Genomic DNA, 18,440 nt, shown 5'->3' with positions numbered 1-18,440 from the left:
TAAATCCCCCGACCGAAACGATGGTGCGACGAGCTATTTAAATATCGCGTCCGCGCGAGCTTGCACTTGAATTTGTGCGCGAGCCGCAAAATTATTCGGTTGTCACGCATTAATTCGCATCAATCGTTATCGCCGAGATGAAAGTTCGCGCAGATTTCTCTCTCTCTCTCTCTCTCTCTCTCTCTCTTTCTCGCTCGCTCTTTCTTCCTAAAAGTTCCGGGTCTAGCCGTCCAGATATTTTTACGCGCGCGTAAAAGAGGGCACAAGGGACGACTCGATGTCAGTCCGATGCACGTCTTAAATTAATAAATATAGGCACTTCTGGACTATGTGCACAGTGCATCAACGTGATGGACCACCTACATGCCCGCGCTTATTTATAGCGCTATGCTCTCAAATGCGCGCATGAATGTTTATCGCACGTTCGAACGTGCGGCCGCAAAGCATAATCGGCAATTCGGTCTCGGATACCGCGTTTACGATGTCATTTTCTCAGCGGCGGTATTCCCGGGCGATCATCGAGCGACGCCGTCATATATTGACGTCAGAGATTCGGAGAGAGCGCCTGTTGTGTTCGCGGAAAATTCTAATACATTTAATTTCGCGCAGAACGTCATCGGAGGAGCGGCCGCTCGAGAATGTCACGTCGAGAATGTCACGGCATAAATAAAATAGCGTCGAAGCCTTTTTTTTGCGTTACGCGATTTCCTCTTCCGAAAAACCGCGGAACCTCTCCAGTCCTCTCGGAGTGGTTTAATAACAAATTCGGTCACTCGCGTTATATTTCATTAGCGCACACTAAAAGCTGCCGTGCGTCAAGTTGGCAAAGTTGTAATAAATGTAAAAGCGGATGAATGTTTCAAATGATTAAATATCTAGTAATCTGACACCGTCATATTATTTAACAGAATATACACGTATTATTTTATTGTCAAAATTGATTGTATTATGCCACTGTATTTAGAGATGTTTTATATGAACTGAGAAAAAAAGTTGTTAGCTTGACTAAAATTTTCAACTTGATTAAATTTCTTTATTTCAAATATGTATTTATGTATTTAAACTAAATATATATAATAGGTGTTTAAATTAAATATATAAATGCTTAACTTAATGTTCGAGTATTTTATGTATTTGAATTAAATACATCGAAAGAAATTTAATAAAGTTGACAAATTGAATTGATTTAACAACTTTCTTTCGTGGCAGCCTTTAGTGTGTAACTAATCTAGTGTGGTGACTGAAATCGTCACAGGTTTTAGTCGAACCACTGATCTGAATCTCCGTTGCGAGATTCGAATTTTAATTGATCTGAATTTTTTATATACGTTACACGCGCCTCCCCACGATGCCTGTGGCCCCGATTTATGTCGCCGTTGCGCTTTGCTATGAATATTGCAAACGCGATGCAATTACTGTTGAAATATAATATCACGTAACTGGGACGAGAGGTTCTTCTTACTCTGCCATCCTCTTATTCTTGCGCAAACATCCCGAGACGTATATAATTCCGCCCGATCTATTGTCGTGTACGTACATTGTCGTGCGTGAATGACTGCACGTGTACGCGAGGCGATGCGCCGTTGATAAGGGCGAACGGTGACGTCCGTCGACGACAAATACGTTTTTAAGTAGCGACAATTACTTTACGTTTACACGTCACCGTTAATCGGATTTAATAGCATCGGCAGTTATAAAACTGGCCAATCACAAGTACTCTTCTGAAGAATGGAACGACTGTAATTGGCCAGTTTCATAACTACGGATGTTACTAAACCCGATGGTGACGTGTAAACGTAATAATTGTAATCCAGAAAATCGAAACAGAAACGCATGCGTCGTGTAGCCGTGAAACCTTGGGGTTAATTCGTGATAGGCTTCGCCTTGCTCGTACGCGAAATCCCGGTATTTCGCCCAAGTCCAGGATCACCAGAGTGTCTTCTCGCCCAAGTTATTTGGTTCATGACACGATTAATTTAGATTATTTATGCACTGCTGCGTCAGTTGATCGTTCAAGTTGGTTATTTAAATCGTGATATTATTTACGAAATTCTATTTGTACACGGAAGGAACAATTTTACTGTGGTATATAAAAATTTAGCTTGATACGGACAAGAAAATAATTTTTTGTTGGATTAGCAAAATAATTATGTAAGAGGTTCGAGTATGATGATACAGAAAGTTTTGACAGCCCAGCAATCAGCTTAAATGTCCAATATAAATTTTGTAATGGTTTAACGTAATTATTTTCAGATGCGTATTTCAGCAAAATTGTCCTTTCCGTATATTAATTCGAGGAAGATGTAGATTATTAATAAAGCTGCTCTCTCTCTCACTCACTTTAATCACAGCAGACGCGGTTGTATTATTAATCTTTGATGTATTTCATACACCTGGTCTCTATATAAGATCTGACGTAACTTAATAACGAGATAACAAGGCGCTTGTTTATCGGAAAATCCAAATGTACATCATAAAGAGCGGATTATACAGAGTAAAGAATAAAGCGTGGGATTATCGATAATTACGTACAGAATACCAGACTGTGGAAGAATATTCGTGCTTGTTGTTAGAAATTACTCTTTTTTTTCACGGACAGCCAAGTTAATTGGACGCGAGTTGGTGCAGATTAATTAACCAAATCGCGTCTAATTGGTTTTCATTGCGCGTAACAGCCAGCCGTCGTTAAAAAATTGATTCCCACGGAAGGATTGTAGAATAAACGTTCCTTAATAACTGCGAAATTACAAAACGGGTCTGCGGGATACGTATTTATCGATCGCAAATGGACGGAAGGTGGAGTTAATGGATCGATTTTCCGGATGTTTCATTCGTCAACGACCATCACCGCGATAATCGCGCTTTTACATTGTACGACGTGGGAACGTGAAATCCGCTCTCGACCACCAACGCGTCGACCTATGAATGTGCGCGCAGTAAATAAAAGGACTGGGCGATATAACCTCGCCCCTATCTGTTCTTTTTTTTTGTCGGAGAACATATTCATGCCCTCCCGCATTTCAATGTGACGATCGACCCATTCTGGGCAACCCCAATATCTCAAATATCGGTCTCGATAAATATTTCTCCATCGCTCCAAGTTTATTTAGCGACAAAAATTATCGTCCCCGATAAAACGCGTCACGTTATTTCTCCCCGAGTTATTCTTCAAAAAATTTTATACGAGATTTCGTAAGTATTCCCTCGCTTTTTTTTCCATCCATCCAACAAACTCCGTATGTTTTGTATCAACGAAATCCTCGAATTATGGAAATAACGGCTGTATCCGAGGAAATATTTCATTTGACGCGATGATAAGGGATTGTAGAATTTATATTGCGAGATTAATTCGATAAAATTAAATTTATATTACGATTGCGTCACTCATGATAATTCCATTACATTTCAGGAGATAGAGAGAGGGACAAACAGACAAACTCTTAAGGATTAAAAATAAAACAAACGCATTTCGCTATTTTATACCCTCAATATTGGTTAAATGCGTCGTGGCTCGTAATTTAGCTACGACCCACATTTCGACGGGGTATAGAGATAGGGATCGGGACGCGATGCAAAGGTCAAGTGTCCATTGAAAATCGGTGAGATTCGGCGTAGAAGCGGGGCGCGCAACTGGCGACTGGTGAAATTTTTATATTCCGCTACGCGAGCCGGATACCCGAATTCGCTTGGGTAAGCCGAGGCGATGGTGGTCCTTAATTGAATAAGGAGACGCCGCCGTTAACTGGAGCGCGCCATATTTCGCGCGACGGTCGCGGAATTTGCCGTACTGTAATCAAGTGTCATTCGCTAAGCGCGCCGGGGCCGCGCCGTGTAATCGGCGCGAATCAGGGCTTAATTAATTTTAATGCCGCGATTGTCGCTGTCATTCAGCTGCAAATTGCTCGAATAATCCACTTGGCCGTCCTTCTTTCAGCGCGCGTCGAGTATACTCGCCGCACGATACCATTCCATTAAAAAAAGATGGTAATTATGGCCTTTTTGTATTCTTAAAGCTGCAAAAGGCTGCACGCTGCCCTTTCGCCATTCGGGTAATTACCCAAAGAGACGAGCGTGCAATTTCGTCCCATTAAAATTATTGGTCAAACAGGGAAATGCTCGTTCGTGATAAACGAACGCTCGTGCCTTTATCGTCCGCGCGTGCCTTTAACGGAGCACTCTGCCTCTGGCGCTACGTTTACAAAAAAAAATAAAGAACGATGTATAGCAGTAATAAATATATTATACGCGTCCGATATGAAGTATATATCGTTGCCCCATTTGCTCGATGTATATTTAGCTGTAATGTTGCGGAGCCAAGCGTTCGTCCGTGTGCCATGACCACATCCGCACGTAAGCGGAAGGACCTTTCACGTGCCGCGTATCCTCCCGAGCAAATATGCGCGTTCCATTATGCAGAAGACCCGTGCTTAGATCCAGCCGGCGGTGCTCATTGCACGCGCTACGTGCAACTAAAAATAGACGGAGGCGTATGTAGAATAATGTAATGAGTCGCGACATAAATGGGGTCGGGGATGGTCGATGCGGTTGGTGCAGTGCTAATTAAAGTGCGTGGTTTTAGGGCGGTGGTGAACGGGCGGAGAAAGAGAGACAGAGAGGGAGGAAGGGAGAAAGCACACAGAAAGCTCGGATTACGATCCTGTAATAAATTTGTGCCACGACACGTTAGATTACATCCGCGACCGTTAGATTACGTGAATCGAGAGGGATGATATTCTGATAAAGATCAGACAGCACGTGACAGACTCGCAAGTGGATGCGACACTTTTTCTGTCTCTCTCTCTCTCTCTCTCTCTCTCTCTTTCACTACCTCTTGTTCGATTTATTTCTTACAATCTAAAGCCCCAGACACAATGAGAACAAAATTGGGAATAGAGAATAACAATTGAATATGTTGAATAAGGAAAACATAAGGCATTCTTTATTCCAACATATTGAAATACGCCTTACTGTAGGAACATATTGAACCGTTCCTTATTTCTTATTCCGTATTCCGTTCATTGTATCGGGAGCTTAATACTCGCTTTCTCATTAAATCGCAAGCGTACCGGCTTAGACATTCAATTAATTTCGCCTCTCCAGTAGCCGAAACCTCGCGCCTCGACGGGAAAGCGATAAAAATACAGCCTGCGCGCAATAAAAATATTTGTATTTGTTATCGTAAACTTTCCCTTTCCCTTTGAAGCTCCAAATCGTCCTCGCTTTGAGCTTATTGGATCTGAGAATCGTCATCTTCGTAAAAGAACGTTTGACGTCTTATTTCGTTATAATATTTTTCGAGCTCCCTTGATACGAAACTTTTCTGTTAGGAAAACATATATATATATATATATCCATCCGCAGGAAACTCGTAGAATAAATTGCTACTGATATTTCTGATCGCCACGTGTAATGTAACGCAATAAAAGTATAGCGCTGTTTTCAGTGACGTATAATTCCACATGAAAGAATAATACCTTATTCGACTGTTGAGGGACAAGAAGCCTCCGATCGCCTTCAAAGCGAATGATAATGAGCTTTCGCATTAACCCGTGACGCCTGAGTAATCGAGAGGCAGTATACCTGAAATCGAGTCTGTGATCCGAGAACGTCTGACCTCTTTTTGCGACAAGTATTAGAATGTCATTTTTCACCCGTGGGCTTGACAGAGTTCCATTTTATATCTGGCTAAAAGCTGCTGAAAATATCTTCGGGGGCTGAGATAATCTCGACGTACAATCATACGAAACGTATTGTTGTACGGCGGAAGAAAAACGTCGGGGAAAATCTGCTAGGACTGCCAGAAGCGACTACGCGATTCCCCATTTTATCTCCGTTCTATGTGTTCAGCGAAGCGAATTTCAAGCACCCATCGGATGTGTCTATCGACCTCGGATCCCGGATCCATCTGTCTCATCGGTAGGGATCTCGCGGCCCGTTATCGCAGCGTTTCAGGGGCGCGCGCACGGTAACTCTGATTGATAAGCGAGACTCTGATATCTCTGTTTATAATGTCCGCAGCACGGCCGAAGGCACTCGGTAATTTAAGGGACGATCGATCCTTCCACGGCCCCTTCCGCGGAATCGGCAGCTCGCGTCAGGATGGGATGGATTTCCAGGTCAGAAGGTCACGGCGGTGGCGGTTCGCGGACGGCGCACAAGGCAACACATCCAGTACACAATATTGAGAATTCAGAGCTTTCAGAGCGGCCTCGTTTTCTCCTCGCCCGCACGCGCCGGAATTGCGTGACGTGGTGTCCTCTCAATCTATCTGTCTGTCTGTCTATCTTTCTCTCTCTCTCTCTCTCTCTCTCTCTCCGCTTATGCTGGAGGCTGTTTGTTGATAAAATATGTATGACACGATATATACGGTATATAAGGGGTTCAAAGAGAGAAAGAGAGAGAGAGAAAGGCAGGAACCATCCCCAAGAACGTGACTCATTTTTTGTGGCGTAATAGGGGATGATGACGGTGGGAAGGAGCAACGAGAAGTGATGGCTTTTGCCCGGTCGGGTCCTCCCTCGCTTTTCCTCTTACCTTTGCTCATCTAATACCTTTAAAATATTGATGGAAGGGATGCCCATGGTATTCAAACTGAATGATAAAGTTCAGCCACCTTCTTTATTTATGATTTCATTTAAATGTAACAAATGTATTTCGATGCCGTCAATGGGAAATATAATGAAGCGAGGAAAGTGGTATCGTGACGTATTTGTGCGAGCATTTTTAGCTACAATTTTTTCGCGCACCAACGCCAATTTTATTGACGCTCCGTAAAGGTACTATGACACCCATCTGTACAGCATTGCATTTGTTTAATATTAGATTTTCGCTTTACTCGATGAGCGCGGAAACATTTTCAGAAATAAAACCGCGACACAAATAATCCTCGTGAAAAGTCATAGTTCTGCGAGACTTTTTATATTGGTGCCATCGATTTTGTTCTACGTATATTAACGACGTTTATTTCGTATACAGCTCAGGCTATAGCTTAACACGATAAAAACCGTCGCCCAAAGGCTTTCGCACAATCGATACTTTATACAAATTATTATACTGACAGTAATTACCGGTATCGCTACTCGGTAACCCGAATTCATTAGGCGAGTTACTTTCGCGCGATTCCGGAAATTTTCGTATTTTTACGAACGCGAGAGACGTGCATCGAGCGATAATATCGGATTTTCCGCGTATATCGAGGTGTTGCGTACGTGTGTGGTCCGTCCGCGAGCTCTCGCGTTGAAACCGCGCGCTCTAAATGAATTAAGTAGAACGTATCCGCGTCGTGCCTGACCTAGTTGAAGGTGCGTGCCTAAATATCTCCGGCATTCTCAGGCGCGTCCAAGGCCGAGCGGGAGCGGGGATACGATTATTAACAATAAAACTGTTAATGGATTAAGATCTCGTCCCGGTTTGAGCGCGGAGGGTGAGTTCGGGAGGTGGGGGCGGGCGGGGGCGGTCCGACACGCTTTTCAAGTGCTCGAGGAAATTAATTTTCTCAAAGTCGAGAAAACTCGATTCGGCGTCTAATACGAAGTAATTTTTCGCTCGAGTTCGCAGAAACGTGAGCGCGCTTCGCTGCCGATCTAGCTCGTCGTAATAGCCGCGTTCCGGATCTCTCGGTCAACTGGCGAAGACCCCGAGGTGAATCCGCCGACTCGGTCCACAGGGATAATCAGTCACGCGGCACCGCGCGATGATTAATCGGGGCAGTCGACCGGCGACGATGATTAATCGAACGACGTACGGGGGGAGAGATGTGCGTGCCCTTTTCCCTTTTCAGCGTGCTCGAGATGTTCTGCGCCCTTGTAGCGAGATATATTCGCGCGTCACGCCAACAAGAGAAGTCCATTACCTCTACCGTCGTTACATCTCCTCCTCCTCCTCCTCCTTCGTCGCCCTTTCGTGTCCCTCAATCCACCCGATCATCCCCGGTGGTCGATTTCTCGGAATACAAGATGATTACGTTGCGAGTAGTAATCGCGCGCCGCGCGTTTCCCCTCGTCTCTCGGCATGCGAGTCACGCGTATTTTACGAGTGCTCGATGGGAAAATAATTTCCTGCTCCGGGACCGCCGTCCACGTCCGTCGGGAGAGTCGCAGTAATGCCGTGCCCGAGTTATTTCGAACAATACTGGCGGCCAAGCGATTCAAAATCGACGCAACAATTGCATTCGGATTGAAGCCAATTAAACTCGATTATGAAGAGTGGATCGAGCGTTACCGCATTGAATCTCACGGAGCGCGAAAATGCGACGAAAACGCGACATTTTACAGTGTAACAACATCGCGGGATATAATGTCGCGCAATTGTATTCATTGTTCGAGCGAACGAGAAAAAGAGAGAGGGCGAGACTACGCGAATGTGCGAGACGAAGAATCGCCGGTCTTTTTCACCGCGCGATGAATAGATCGGCCTCGGGAGTGGTCACGCGACGCCGCACAAAAGCCGGCAGCGTTCGAATTTCGATATCGCGACTCGTGACATGAAAGCCGCGGGACGAGAATGGACGCGACACAAAAGAGAGAGACGGAGGGAACGCGCCCGAGACAGACACCTGACCGATCGACACCATGACACGCGAACCCCTCCGATTTCACCTGATATTCAACGCGTCTGGCGCGCACGGTCTCCGTTCCGCTCCGATGATGTGTTCAACACCTACGCCGCCACTCACGGGGCTGGAAAAGTGGCCTCGACAATAAAGCAAATACCGGCTGGCGTGTCGGGGAGACGAGTCCACCCACACGTCGTCAATAATTCCCGCCGATTTGCCCCGATGTCCAATAATCGTCTCGATATATAATAAACTTAGACCTCCCCCCCTTCCCCCTCTTCCCCTGAGAGAAGGAGTTTGATTTATGCGAAATTCTTTTCGCGATTTGGTTGATAAAACATTCAGTCGGTTGGGATATTCTGCACGCACACGTCGAAAAATATTGTTCTCGTGCTAAGAAAAGCGATTACTCGATTTTCAGTTTCCGTCTTTCAAGTAAGGCTTGTTCTTATAACGAACATTTTCTCGATAATACTCATTGTCAGACTCGTTTATTTGAAACAAGTAACATTCACTTAAAATAAACTAGCAAAGTAGATATCTGAATTAAATAAACTTATTTCAAATAATTCACAAGTTCATACATTCGCCAATCTATCATGAGTTTATCACAATCAAATTTATTCAAAATATTCTGAATTTTTGTGATTCGATGCTTCAGTCAAGAATATTAAATTACAATAAATATTCGATTTATTTATCATTATTTTTCTTTCTTAATATTTTAAGTATATTTTAAGACAATTATAAAAAAAATTTTTTTTTTTTATTATTATTATTAAACATAATCGTTATTTACCAGAAGAGAAAAAGTAAATTTTGGCAGAAAAAATAGAATTGATATTTTTCCGAGTGTCTATATTATACTACATCGCTAATTCCTATTGAATTCGTATGATAAGATACAAGCTAGTAGTCATGTTTGCTATGGGATAATACCATGTATATTGAGTGACGTTTCTTAAATATGTTTTTATGTTATTAATATGCTATACGTTTTTAATTGTACATGATTAAGCTATAATTATTTAGCTAATCAATGCTAATAAAAAATAAACTTGTATAATTTCAAGATTTGACCACAAACATAAATGAGAATTGGAGCGTGTCTAACGTTAAATAGTGAAGATCGGGTAGAAAAACAGAAAGCAATTGTCATGTGTCTTTCCCTCTCCGATTCACACAATTATTTCTACTCTCTTTTACCAACCCTGTTTTCCGTATCTTTCCACATGATCTTCAAGTTTCACACTTTACACTCGGTCTATCTTTCATATATCTATAGATGTAATATATTGATAAAACTCACATTACAATGGCTGTGTTCGCTTTAGGGCTTTAAGTATTCTTTTATCCTTGTTATCAAATATTAAACAAGGACAAATAATGCTTACAAGCGTTGCGAGCGCCAAAGCGAACACAGCCATTGTAATATGATTTTTATCTCATACTGAACATAACGACCGTAGCTTTAACAATATGAAGGTCAAAGGTTGGCGGTCTGGTGTAATATATAGAAACCTATGCTCGCACGTCATTCACGCTGTCATATATCGTGTAGGCTTTGTTTTATTTTATTAACAAAGAGATACCCCGAATTTTTTCGTAACCTTCACGTGACTTGTGAGTGGTAAAGAATTTTTTTATGAGGAACCGAAAAAAACTTATCGACGATTACTGACAAAACAACGTGTCTGAACCATATATTCTCATGTTATACAAATAGTAGGATTCAAGGATCTTACATGGTTAATAATGCTATCAGAACCATCGAATATTGACAATATTATTTAATCGTGTGCACTGAAAAAAGTTTTTTATGTTCAAGTAAATATATTTATTTTAACATCATTTCCTTGATTTAAGTAAATCTTAATATAAAATTAATTTCTTTTAAGCTTAGGAAATATTTTTTTTTTAATCGAAGAAATGATCTTAAAATAAATATATTTACTCAAACACAATTTTTTTCAGTGTATGAGTTCATGTTGACGAATTGATGTAGGATATTAATAATGATCTAAATTTTTTTTCATTCTCGAATTTTAGGATCATTGTGTGATAGAAACATTAATAATGATAATGAATATACGAAGAGGACGCATCAATATTTCTGTTAGTACACACTCACAGAAGTTTATATCTAAATGGAAGAAACCGTTTCTTTAACTTGATTTGTTTAAAGTTAAACTAAAAATATTATCTTTGAGGATAATAAAAATTTATTTGATTTCAAGAAATAACATTATTAGCCTTTTTTAAAGTAAATAAATTATTCGAATTATTTGTGTAATTTAAACAAATAATGTTTTAATTCAAAGAAAGTACTGACAAAAATGTAAGAAATAATTTGGCTGTTCCGATTTTAAAAATTTATTTCTTCAATTAAAGAAAACAAATTTTAGAAATATATTTTTTTTATTATAAAAAAAAAGATTTGCGTTGTACAATCAAACTTTCTTCAATTCTAATAAAAGAAACAAGCAAGGAATTTCTTCAAATCAAAAAAGTTTTTCTTTAACTGTGTAGCAATGAACTTTCTTTGATTCAAATAAATATTTTTTTAATCAAAGAAACTTCTCAGAGTTCCGCGATCATAGATAGGATTCACAGAAATAATCTTAGGTTATAAAAATATTGATGCGTACTGATTCGACATTACTGATCGATATTAACGATCGAATAAGGTCCCTATAATGCGCTCGGAGGGTCGTGACCTTTTAAAAAATAAAAAGAATTGTCTCCTATGAGAATTGAACTCACGACCCCGGTATCGACCATGTAACTTTTTCCATAAGGCAGAAACGTGAAAAGTGAAAAATTTCTCCATTACCTCTAATGGTAAAGATTTCCACTTTTCACGTTTCCACCCTAGAGAAAAAGTTACATGATCATTGTCTTGGTTTATGAGACCAGTGCTCTGCCCCTGAGCTAAAGAGGCGTTCTGCGATCATCGGGAAAGTCTCATCCATTCTTCCGTTAGACGTCCACGTGGAAAGCATCTTCTTTCCCCCTTCTTTCCGCTCTCTACCTTCCTGTATAAATTGCCCTCGAGATGTAATACCGGCGCCATGGCGCGATATAAGCATATATACGTGCGCTCTTCTCAAGATCGAAATAAGACAACTGAGTACCCTCAGCGGCGGTTGTCTCTGCGTTCTCCTCTGTTGCTCGAGCAACCGAGCTGCTAAACTTCCCTTAAAAATTTAAGTATGGTAAGATAGGCGCTTTCATAGACTCAACAAAAAGCGAAGAGCAACGAATACGCGATCAATACGCATTAGACACGCTTCGTGCGTGCGTGTCTCCGGGGGGAAAAAAAAAAATAACGAGTGTATCTCCGGGTAATCCAATCACCTTTTTTTTTTAATTCAGAAATAGAGCGAAATCCGAGCGTGCTCGGAAATCGCGGAATTTTCAAACTCCAGCGCCGCGTGGGCGACCCTCGTGTCGGGGGAGATAGCGCGACGCGCGAAAAGCCTCCGATACACCCTGTCTACCTGTCAATAACGACACGTACACGGCTGCCGCGAGGGAGGGCGCGTGGTATTATTCGCGGTGGATAAGCACGCGATAATGCCTCACGCAGCGCGCGGCCGAGCCGGCTTATTGACAGGCGCGCCGCGCGCGCTTTCTCGCCTCGTGACTCATGAAAGCGTGCGTCGGCGTCGAGTACAATGGCGCACGCACGTGGTGGACACGCGGCGGCGGCGGCGACGACAGTCCAACGACGCCGGAGCGTGCGGAGGAAGGGGAGGGGAAAGAAAGGAAGGAACGAGCGCGAGTGAGCGAACAATGCACGCGCGCGGGATACTTTATTTATAAACGCCACACGACACGGAACGGCGACGTGACACATGCGCCATGGGAAATAGGGCAGCGCGCTAAAGTCGCGTCAGAAGAGGAACGCAGAGGAACGGCGCGAAGCCGCCGTTCGCGCCCAGCCGCGTCTCGCGGAAGCAACGGGCCGATGCGTCGCCGTCGTTGGCCGTGGTGGTCACGCTTACCGTCGCGAGGAGTTCGTCCGATCGGACCCGTGCCTCACTACCGTTGTCGTGACATGTCGCCACGGACGGCACGCCGCCGTCGGTTGGCGAGGCAACGCTTTCCGGAGCGGTAAACGCGGAAGTTCGCGCCAAGGCTCGCGCGGATGTCGTCGTTGTCGTTATCGTCGTCGCGCTGCGAGTCGCAATTCAAATGTCGAATCAACGGAGGGCCCGCTCCCGATTCAAGGTATGGTTGGGCGAAGGCTAGGCGCGTGCCAAGTGGGATCCTCGTGCGCTCACGAGGGTGGCGACAGCAGTCGCGACATGGTGGTGGTAGTGATGACGACGGCGGCAGCGGCGATGCGTCCCCAGCTGTCTAATTAGGTCGCCCGGTTGCCCGAATATCCCACCGGTTTAATAATCGCTTCCCGCCGCGGCCCCGTAACAATGCCATTATCGATTGTTTATAGCCGACGGACCGGTCGGCCGAACGAGCAGTGTCGCGAGCGACGTTTCGTAACGTCGAGTTTCGATGATGGATAGCTCGTTTCGCCAAGCCCGGTCCGTAGTCAGCAGTCCTCCCGTTTGCAAAACGGAGCAGCTGAAACGAGCACATGGGACTGACGCTCGATTGAAAACGGTATTCCCACGATGCTCATCCGCGTTTTTGGAGCACTATTTCTTTCACCAATCTTCGTTTAGCTAATCCAACTAGCTAGTTCATTAGAATTGACCAATCGCATGTGTCATTTCACATAACGGGCAATGCGATTGGTTAATTCCAATGGACTAATCGATTGGTTAGCTTAACGCAGATAGGTGAAAGAGGTCCTAAGGCCAGTATTCATAGTCAAGACCGTCTTGAGTAATCTCCTAAGATGCTTATATATCAGATATATAAGCTTATATATCAGAAAATATTATATATGCTTTAATGTTTTTTTTAAATACTAATACGACTCTCTGATTGAGTTGAGATCATCTTAAGATGATACTTAAGACGGTCTTACATATAAGAATCGATTATGAACACCGGCCCAAGTCATAATCTTGCGCGAAGAATGCCGGTGAATTGAAAAGAATATATGAGACTCGAATCTGTCAACTTAGGAATTTTTTATCTCCCTGACTCCCGAGTTTTCTTTTACGTGTACATAAAAAAAAAATGAGTTTCTTTGGATCCATTTTGATATATTTGCTTTTTAGAAAGTTTTTGACAGCTGGTATGTTTCAGTCAGCAATATTAAATTACACAAAACTATATAATATATATATATATATATATATATATATATACACACATATATATATATATATATATATATATATATACATATATATATATATATATAAAAAAAACATTATTATATTCTTTTTCAATATAGTGTATCATAATTTGTACATTATCTTTTATGCATTAGGTGATAACACCGCTTCGGTCTTTGGTTCTTTGTGGTAAAAACAGACGAGACATGGAGGACTGGTTGAACGCAATAAGAACAGCGACGGAGAATCGTCCTCAGGGTGACTCTGGAACTGCCGAATTACTGGGAGGTAATCATCAATGGTATGCAACTAATCATGCCAGACCTACGTATTGCAACGTCTGCAGAGATGCCCTACATGGTAAACAAGTTTGTTTTTCATTACAAACATGCCTGAAGTGTATAATTGAATTTACAAATACTGTATTGTTACAGGTGTTACTTCCCATGGTTTAAGTTGTGAAGCTTGTAAATACAAGGTACATAAAAGATGCAGTGCAAAAGCAATAAATAATTGCAAGTGGACCACTTTAGCATCCATTGGAAAAGATATTATTGAGGACCAAGATGGGGTGTGCATATATGTTATTTTATTAAAACTATTTTTGGGAATTAATAATCAATAAAAATATAATGTTAATCAGATGCACGTATCTTTTAATAACACTTTACAAAATTGTTCATCTGATAAATGTAGAATTGAAAATACATAATTCTTCTATTGCTTAATCTACATTGTAGACTATCACAATGCCACATCAGTGGATGGAGGGAAATTTACCAGTGTCCTCAAAATGCTTTGTCTGTGAAAAGACATGTGGCTCTGTACTTAGGTATTTACATCCTGGTACATAAACGATTGATAAAAATTTAGTAAAACGTCAAAATCAACGTATCATCCATAGGCTTCAAGATTGGCGATGTTTATGGTGCAAAGCGACTGTGCACACAGCATGCAGACCTGCCATAAGTATCAGGTGTCCACTAGGACCAGCTAAACTCAGTGTAGTGCCTCCTACGGCTTTGCATAGTATAGGTAATCGCGTTGTCTATTCGCATTATAAAAAATATATTGTATCATTTGTATGTAGACAATTTTTGTAGATATATAAAACTAGTATAATGGCAATAATTATATATGTGGTTCAAAATTATTATCAGGTAGCGACGAAGCTTGGGAAGCAGTTAGACCTACGGGATGCAGTCCACTTTTAGTATTTGTAAACAGTAAATCTGGTGACAATCAAGGTGTTAAGTTTCTTAGGAGATTTAAACAATTACTGAATCCCGCACAAGTGTTCGACCTTATAAAAGGAGGACCAGGCCCAGGGTTAGTAAATCTATACATAATAGCGATTAATTGATCACGAATCTATAATTTGTGGTCACATGTATAGCAAGGTGAACAGGTAAATGTATCGAATATACGAATCGTACTTTTTTTGCTCAGATTAAGACTGTTTCGACACTTTGATCCGTTCCGGATTTTAGTGTGTAGTGGTGATGGGTCTGTAGGATGGGTGCTTTCAGAAATTGATCGGCTTGGAATGCACGTGAGTAAACGTATTTTAAAACTGATGACTTTATCTTTATTAGCATGAGATTTCTTAGCGACTATCATTTTCTTTCAAATCTAATAGCGCTCTACCAAGGCTGCGTTGTTTAAGCAAATTTCTTTCTGCGCGTAGCTTAATGATACTTTCCTGCGTTAATGCATGCATATAAATTATGACCAAAATGCGATATAAATGAGAATAGAAAGGCATTATCGTATGTATGTACATTGTTTAAATATGCAATGTTTTTATATATACAGATTGATTCTCAATTATATGTCAATTTCAGAGAGTAAATGCAAAGTGAATTTACACATATACTTATTTTTAAACATTTTAAAATATCATTTGAAATAAAATGTTTGAATGTTTCTCTGTCAAACATTTAAATCAAACGAAAATTGAAATACATGTCTTTCGATATTCGAAATATTGTCAGAGTTATTATTACAAAAGTATATTTAGATAAGAGATAACATGGCTAAATCAGATTTGAATTTTACCCTCTCAATATCGAGAACTTAATCCTTGAAATTGAGATTTGTAATTTACTACAGTTTGATTAACTCTTTTGAATTATAATCTTTTGAAGAGGGTGCGAAACTTGGATTGAATTTAATTTGCATTACTTCGTGTTCAAATATTAACTAAGTTATATTCTCCTAATAACTTTGCAATGATTTTTCGAAGGTATTGGAAGATGTATGTTTAAACTTGTCTTGTTTAGTCGTTTTGGAAAAGAAAAATGGACCAAAAAGACATTCCAAATATTTCCTTTAATTTATTATGACTCTGAAAATAAAACTTTGTTCTTCAGTTCTGTTAATTCTTTTGAAATATATATTTCAAAAGAGTATATATATATATACACATATATATAAATACATATACACACATATAATATATACTGAGTTTGAGTTGATAATATAATGTATACACACATATAATATATACTGAGTTTGAGTTGTAATACTAATGTTTAGATCTGTAATATTGCAGCCAGTGGTATTAATTTTTTCAAGTTTCCGATTATAAATTGCATGGCGTGTCTCTTTTATGATTTTATTCCAGATGAAACCGGTGTGCTTTAGGCTTCTTTATTATGTGAAGCTTCGTTAACTTTTGTTACAGGCGGTAAGTGTACATATGCATGACTAATCTATCTATCTAATCTACAGCTCTCATTAGGAACTGTTAACATATGCTAACTACTAAATGCACTGCACAGAATGGAGAGGGGTATCTATATCTATATTTTTTTAAATTTGCAGAAGCAATGTCAAGTTGGGGTACTACCTTTAGGAACAGGAAATGACTTGGCGCGCGTATTGGGTTGGGGATCGTCGTGCGACGATGACACACATTTACCTCAATTACTGGAAAAGTACGAAAAAGCGGGCACGAAAATGCTGGATCGATGGAGCATTATGACATTCGAACGCAGCATATCTCTGCCATGTCACAAAGTGACTCAGCCCGACCCGGCTATAAAATCGAGCATAGCTCATCAATATGAAGACAGCGTTCTTGCTCACATAACAAACATTTTACAATCTGATCAGGAGAGCGTAGTTATATCTAGTGCCAAGTGAGTAATGCAGTTGCATGTGTATGTGCGTATACATACGAATTAGTAGCAAGCTTTAAGTTACGATATTTCAACCAATATTTTCTCCTACAGAGTTTTATGTGAAACAGTAAAAGATTTTGCAACACATATACTGGAAGCCAGTCTAAACACAGGGGACCAACAATTGGGAGAAAAATGCACAATACTTCAACAAAAACTTGACCTTTTGTTGCAAACACTATCTAAAGAAGAAAACTATTTATCCGATAACACAGAAGACATTGACACTGGCACTCTAAAAACCGACACTTTCAGCAGTATCCAGGAGAAAGGGGCTTTAGAAAAGACGGAGAAAGAAATAACAAATTTAAAAAAAGTTAAAAGAAGACAATGTTACATGGAGAAAGACGTTGTGATGTCTAGGTATATATTCATAACGTTATACTGTAAAACATAAAGAGGGATATATATTTTAATAATATTTACAGAGCAAATAGTTTGAAAAGAGCTATCAGAAGATTGGTGGAACATACAGAAACTGCTGTTGATGAACAGAACAATCCTTTGGATGAGAAACAGGGCAATAAGATGCCAAATATCGCCATAATATCCGACAATTCTCCTATAAATATTATGACAAGTAAGTTCTCTTCATCTTAATGCTCCAATATTAAAATAGTGGTTTACATAGCTGTTTCTCATATTATGCATATTTTAGACAAAAAGTATCAATTGGATATCCCAGGTTTATCACAAATAGATCAGACCGACAACAGTAATTTAATGCCGACTCTAGGATCCATCAGTAGCATAGAGATTTCACCTTGTCCAAGTCCTACCCCTAACGTGGCATCTTTAAGCCCTATGCCGGATTTAAGGAGAGACTCGCAACCTGAAGAATTGCTAACTCTTCCTGCGCCCGACGGTTTCGCCGACAGTAGACGAAACAGTGAAAACATACCACAAGGGTAACTTTCAACATGAACTCGACGGCATGTCATTAATACCTGAATTCTGAAAGTTACACGTATTTCGATATTATTTTAGAGTTCTTGATTTTGACGAGGCAACAGCACAAACTACTGACGATCAACAAGAAACTCAGGCGGTTACTAATGATAATTTCCTGTCGTCTGATACCACGCAAATAGAAACTTTCTCCGATGTTCCTGTAACCGTAACCATTTTAGACACAAGTACACCATCGGACGATGGGACTATGCAAGACACTATCGTTTCTCCTGACACGGATTCGCTTCAGTCTAAAAATATTTCGCCAGAGCACGCGCAAAAACCTGTGCTAACGAAAGTAGAAGCTAGAGGTAGCTGTACCAACAGTATTATCAGTACGGATAGTATGGTTTCCGAAACTTTTGATTCCAGGAGTTACACCGTGCGAAATAGCGAGAGTGAAATCGGTAAGTATTCACCAATGCGAGAAGCATTGTAGAAGCGCTAGTTTATTTATATATTATATCTAATTATTAGATAATTTCTCTCACACTTTGC

The 18,440-nt window shown here is 40.7% G+C and overlaps 1 protein-coding gene across 10 annotated transcripts in view; it reads left to right on the top strand.

Annotated features, from left to right (window-relative positions):
- LOC105199406 (diacylglycerol kinase eta) overlaps positions 1-18,440 on the top strand; it is a 45,925-nt gene that overhangs the window by 18,862 nt on the left and 8,623 nt on the right. For 4 of the 10 annotated variants that reach the window (XM_026133852.2, XM_039447225.1, XM_026133854.2 and 1 more), the window contains exons 1-13: positions 13,162-13,180; positions 13,962-14,166; positions 14,241-14,377; positions 14,547-14,638; positions 14,711-14,841; positions 14,967-15,135; positions 15,256-15,358; positions 16,493-16,495; positions 16,633-16,949; positions 17,043-17,354; positions 17,420-17,571; positions 17,650-17,899; positions 17,979-18,349. In XM_026133852.2, the coding sequence (XP_025989637.1) occupies positions 14,013-14,166; positions 14,241-14,377; positions 14,547-14,638; positions 14,711-14,841; positions 14,967-15,135; positions 15,256-15,358; positions 16,493-16,495; positions 16,633-16,949; positions 17,043-17,354; positions 17,420-17,571; positions 17,650-17,899; positions 17,979-18,349 (2,191 nt within the window). In that variant the 5' untranslated portion in view covers positions 13,162-13,180; positions 13,962-14,012. Of the gene's footprint in view, positions 1-12,504; positions 12,788-13,161; positions 13,181-13,961; positions 14,167-14,240; positions 14,378-14,546; positions 14,639-14,710; positions 14,842-14,966; positions 15,136-15,255; positions 15,359-16,492; positions 16,496-16,632; positions 16,950-17,042; positions 17,355-17,419; positions 17,572-17,649; positions 17,900-17,978; positions 18,350-18,440 lie in introns of those variants that run through there. The other 6 variants (XM_011166512.3, XM_011166511.3, XM_039447227.1 and 3 more) reach the window with 4 other exon arrangements.

This window comes from Solenopsis invicta, chromosome 3, assembly GCF_016802725.1.
Source record: "Solenopsis invicta isolate M01_SB chromosome 3, UNIL_Sinv_3.0, whole genome shotgun sequence".
NCBI lineage: Eukaryota > Metazoa > Arthropoda > Insecta > Hymenoptera > Formicidae > Solenopsis > Solenopsis invicta.
This window is presented reverse-complemented; position numbering and strand designations above follow the sequence as displayed.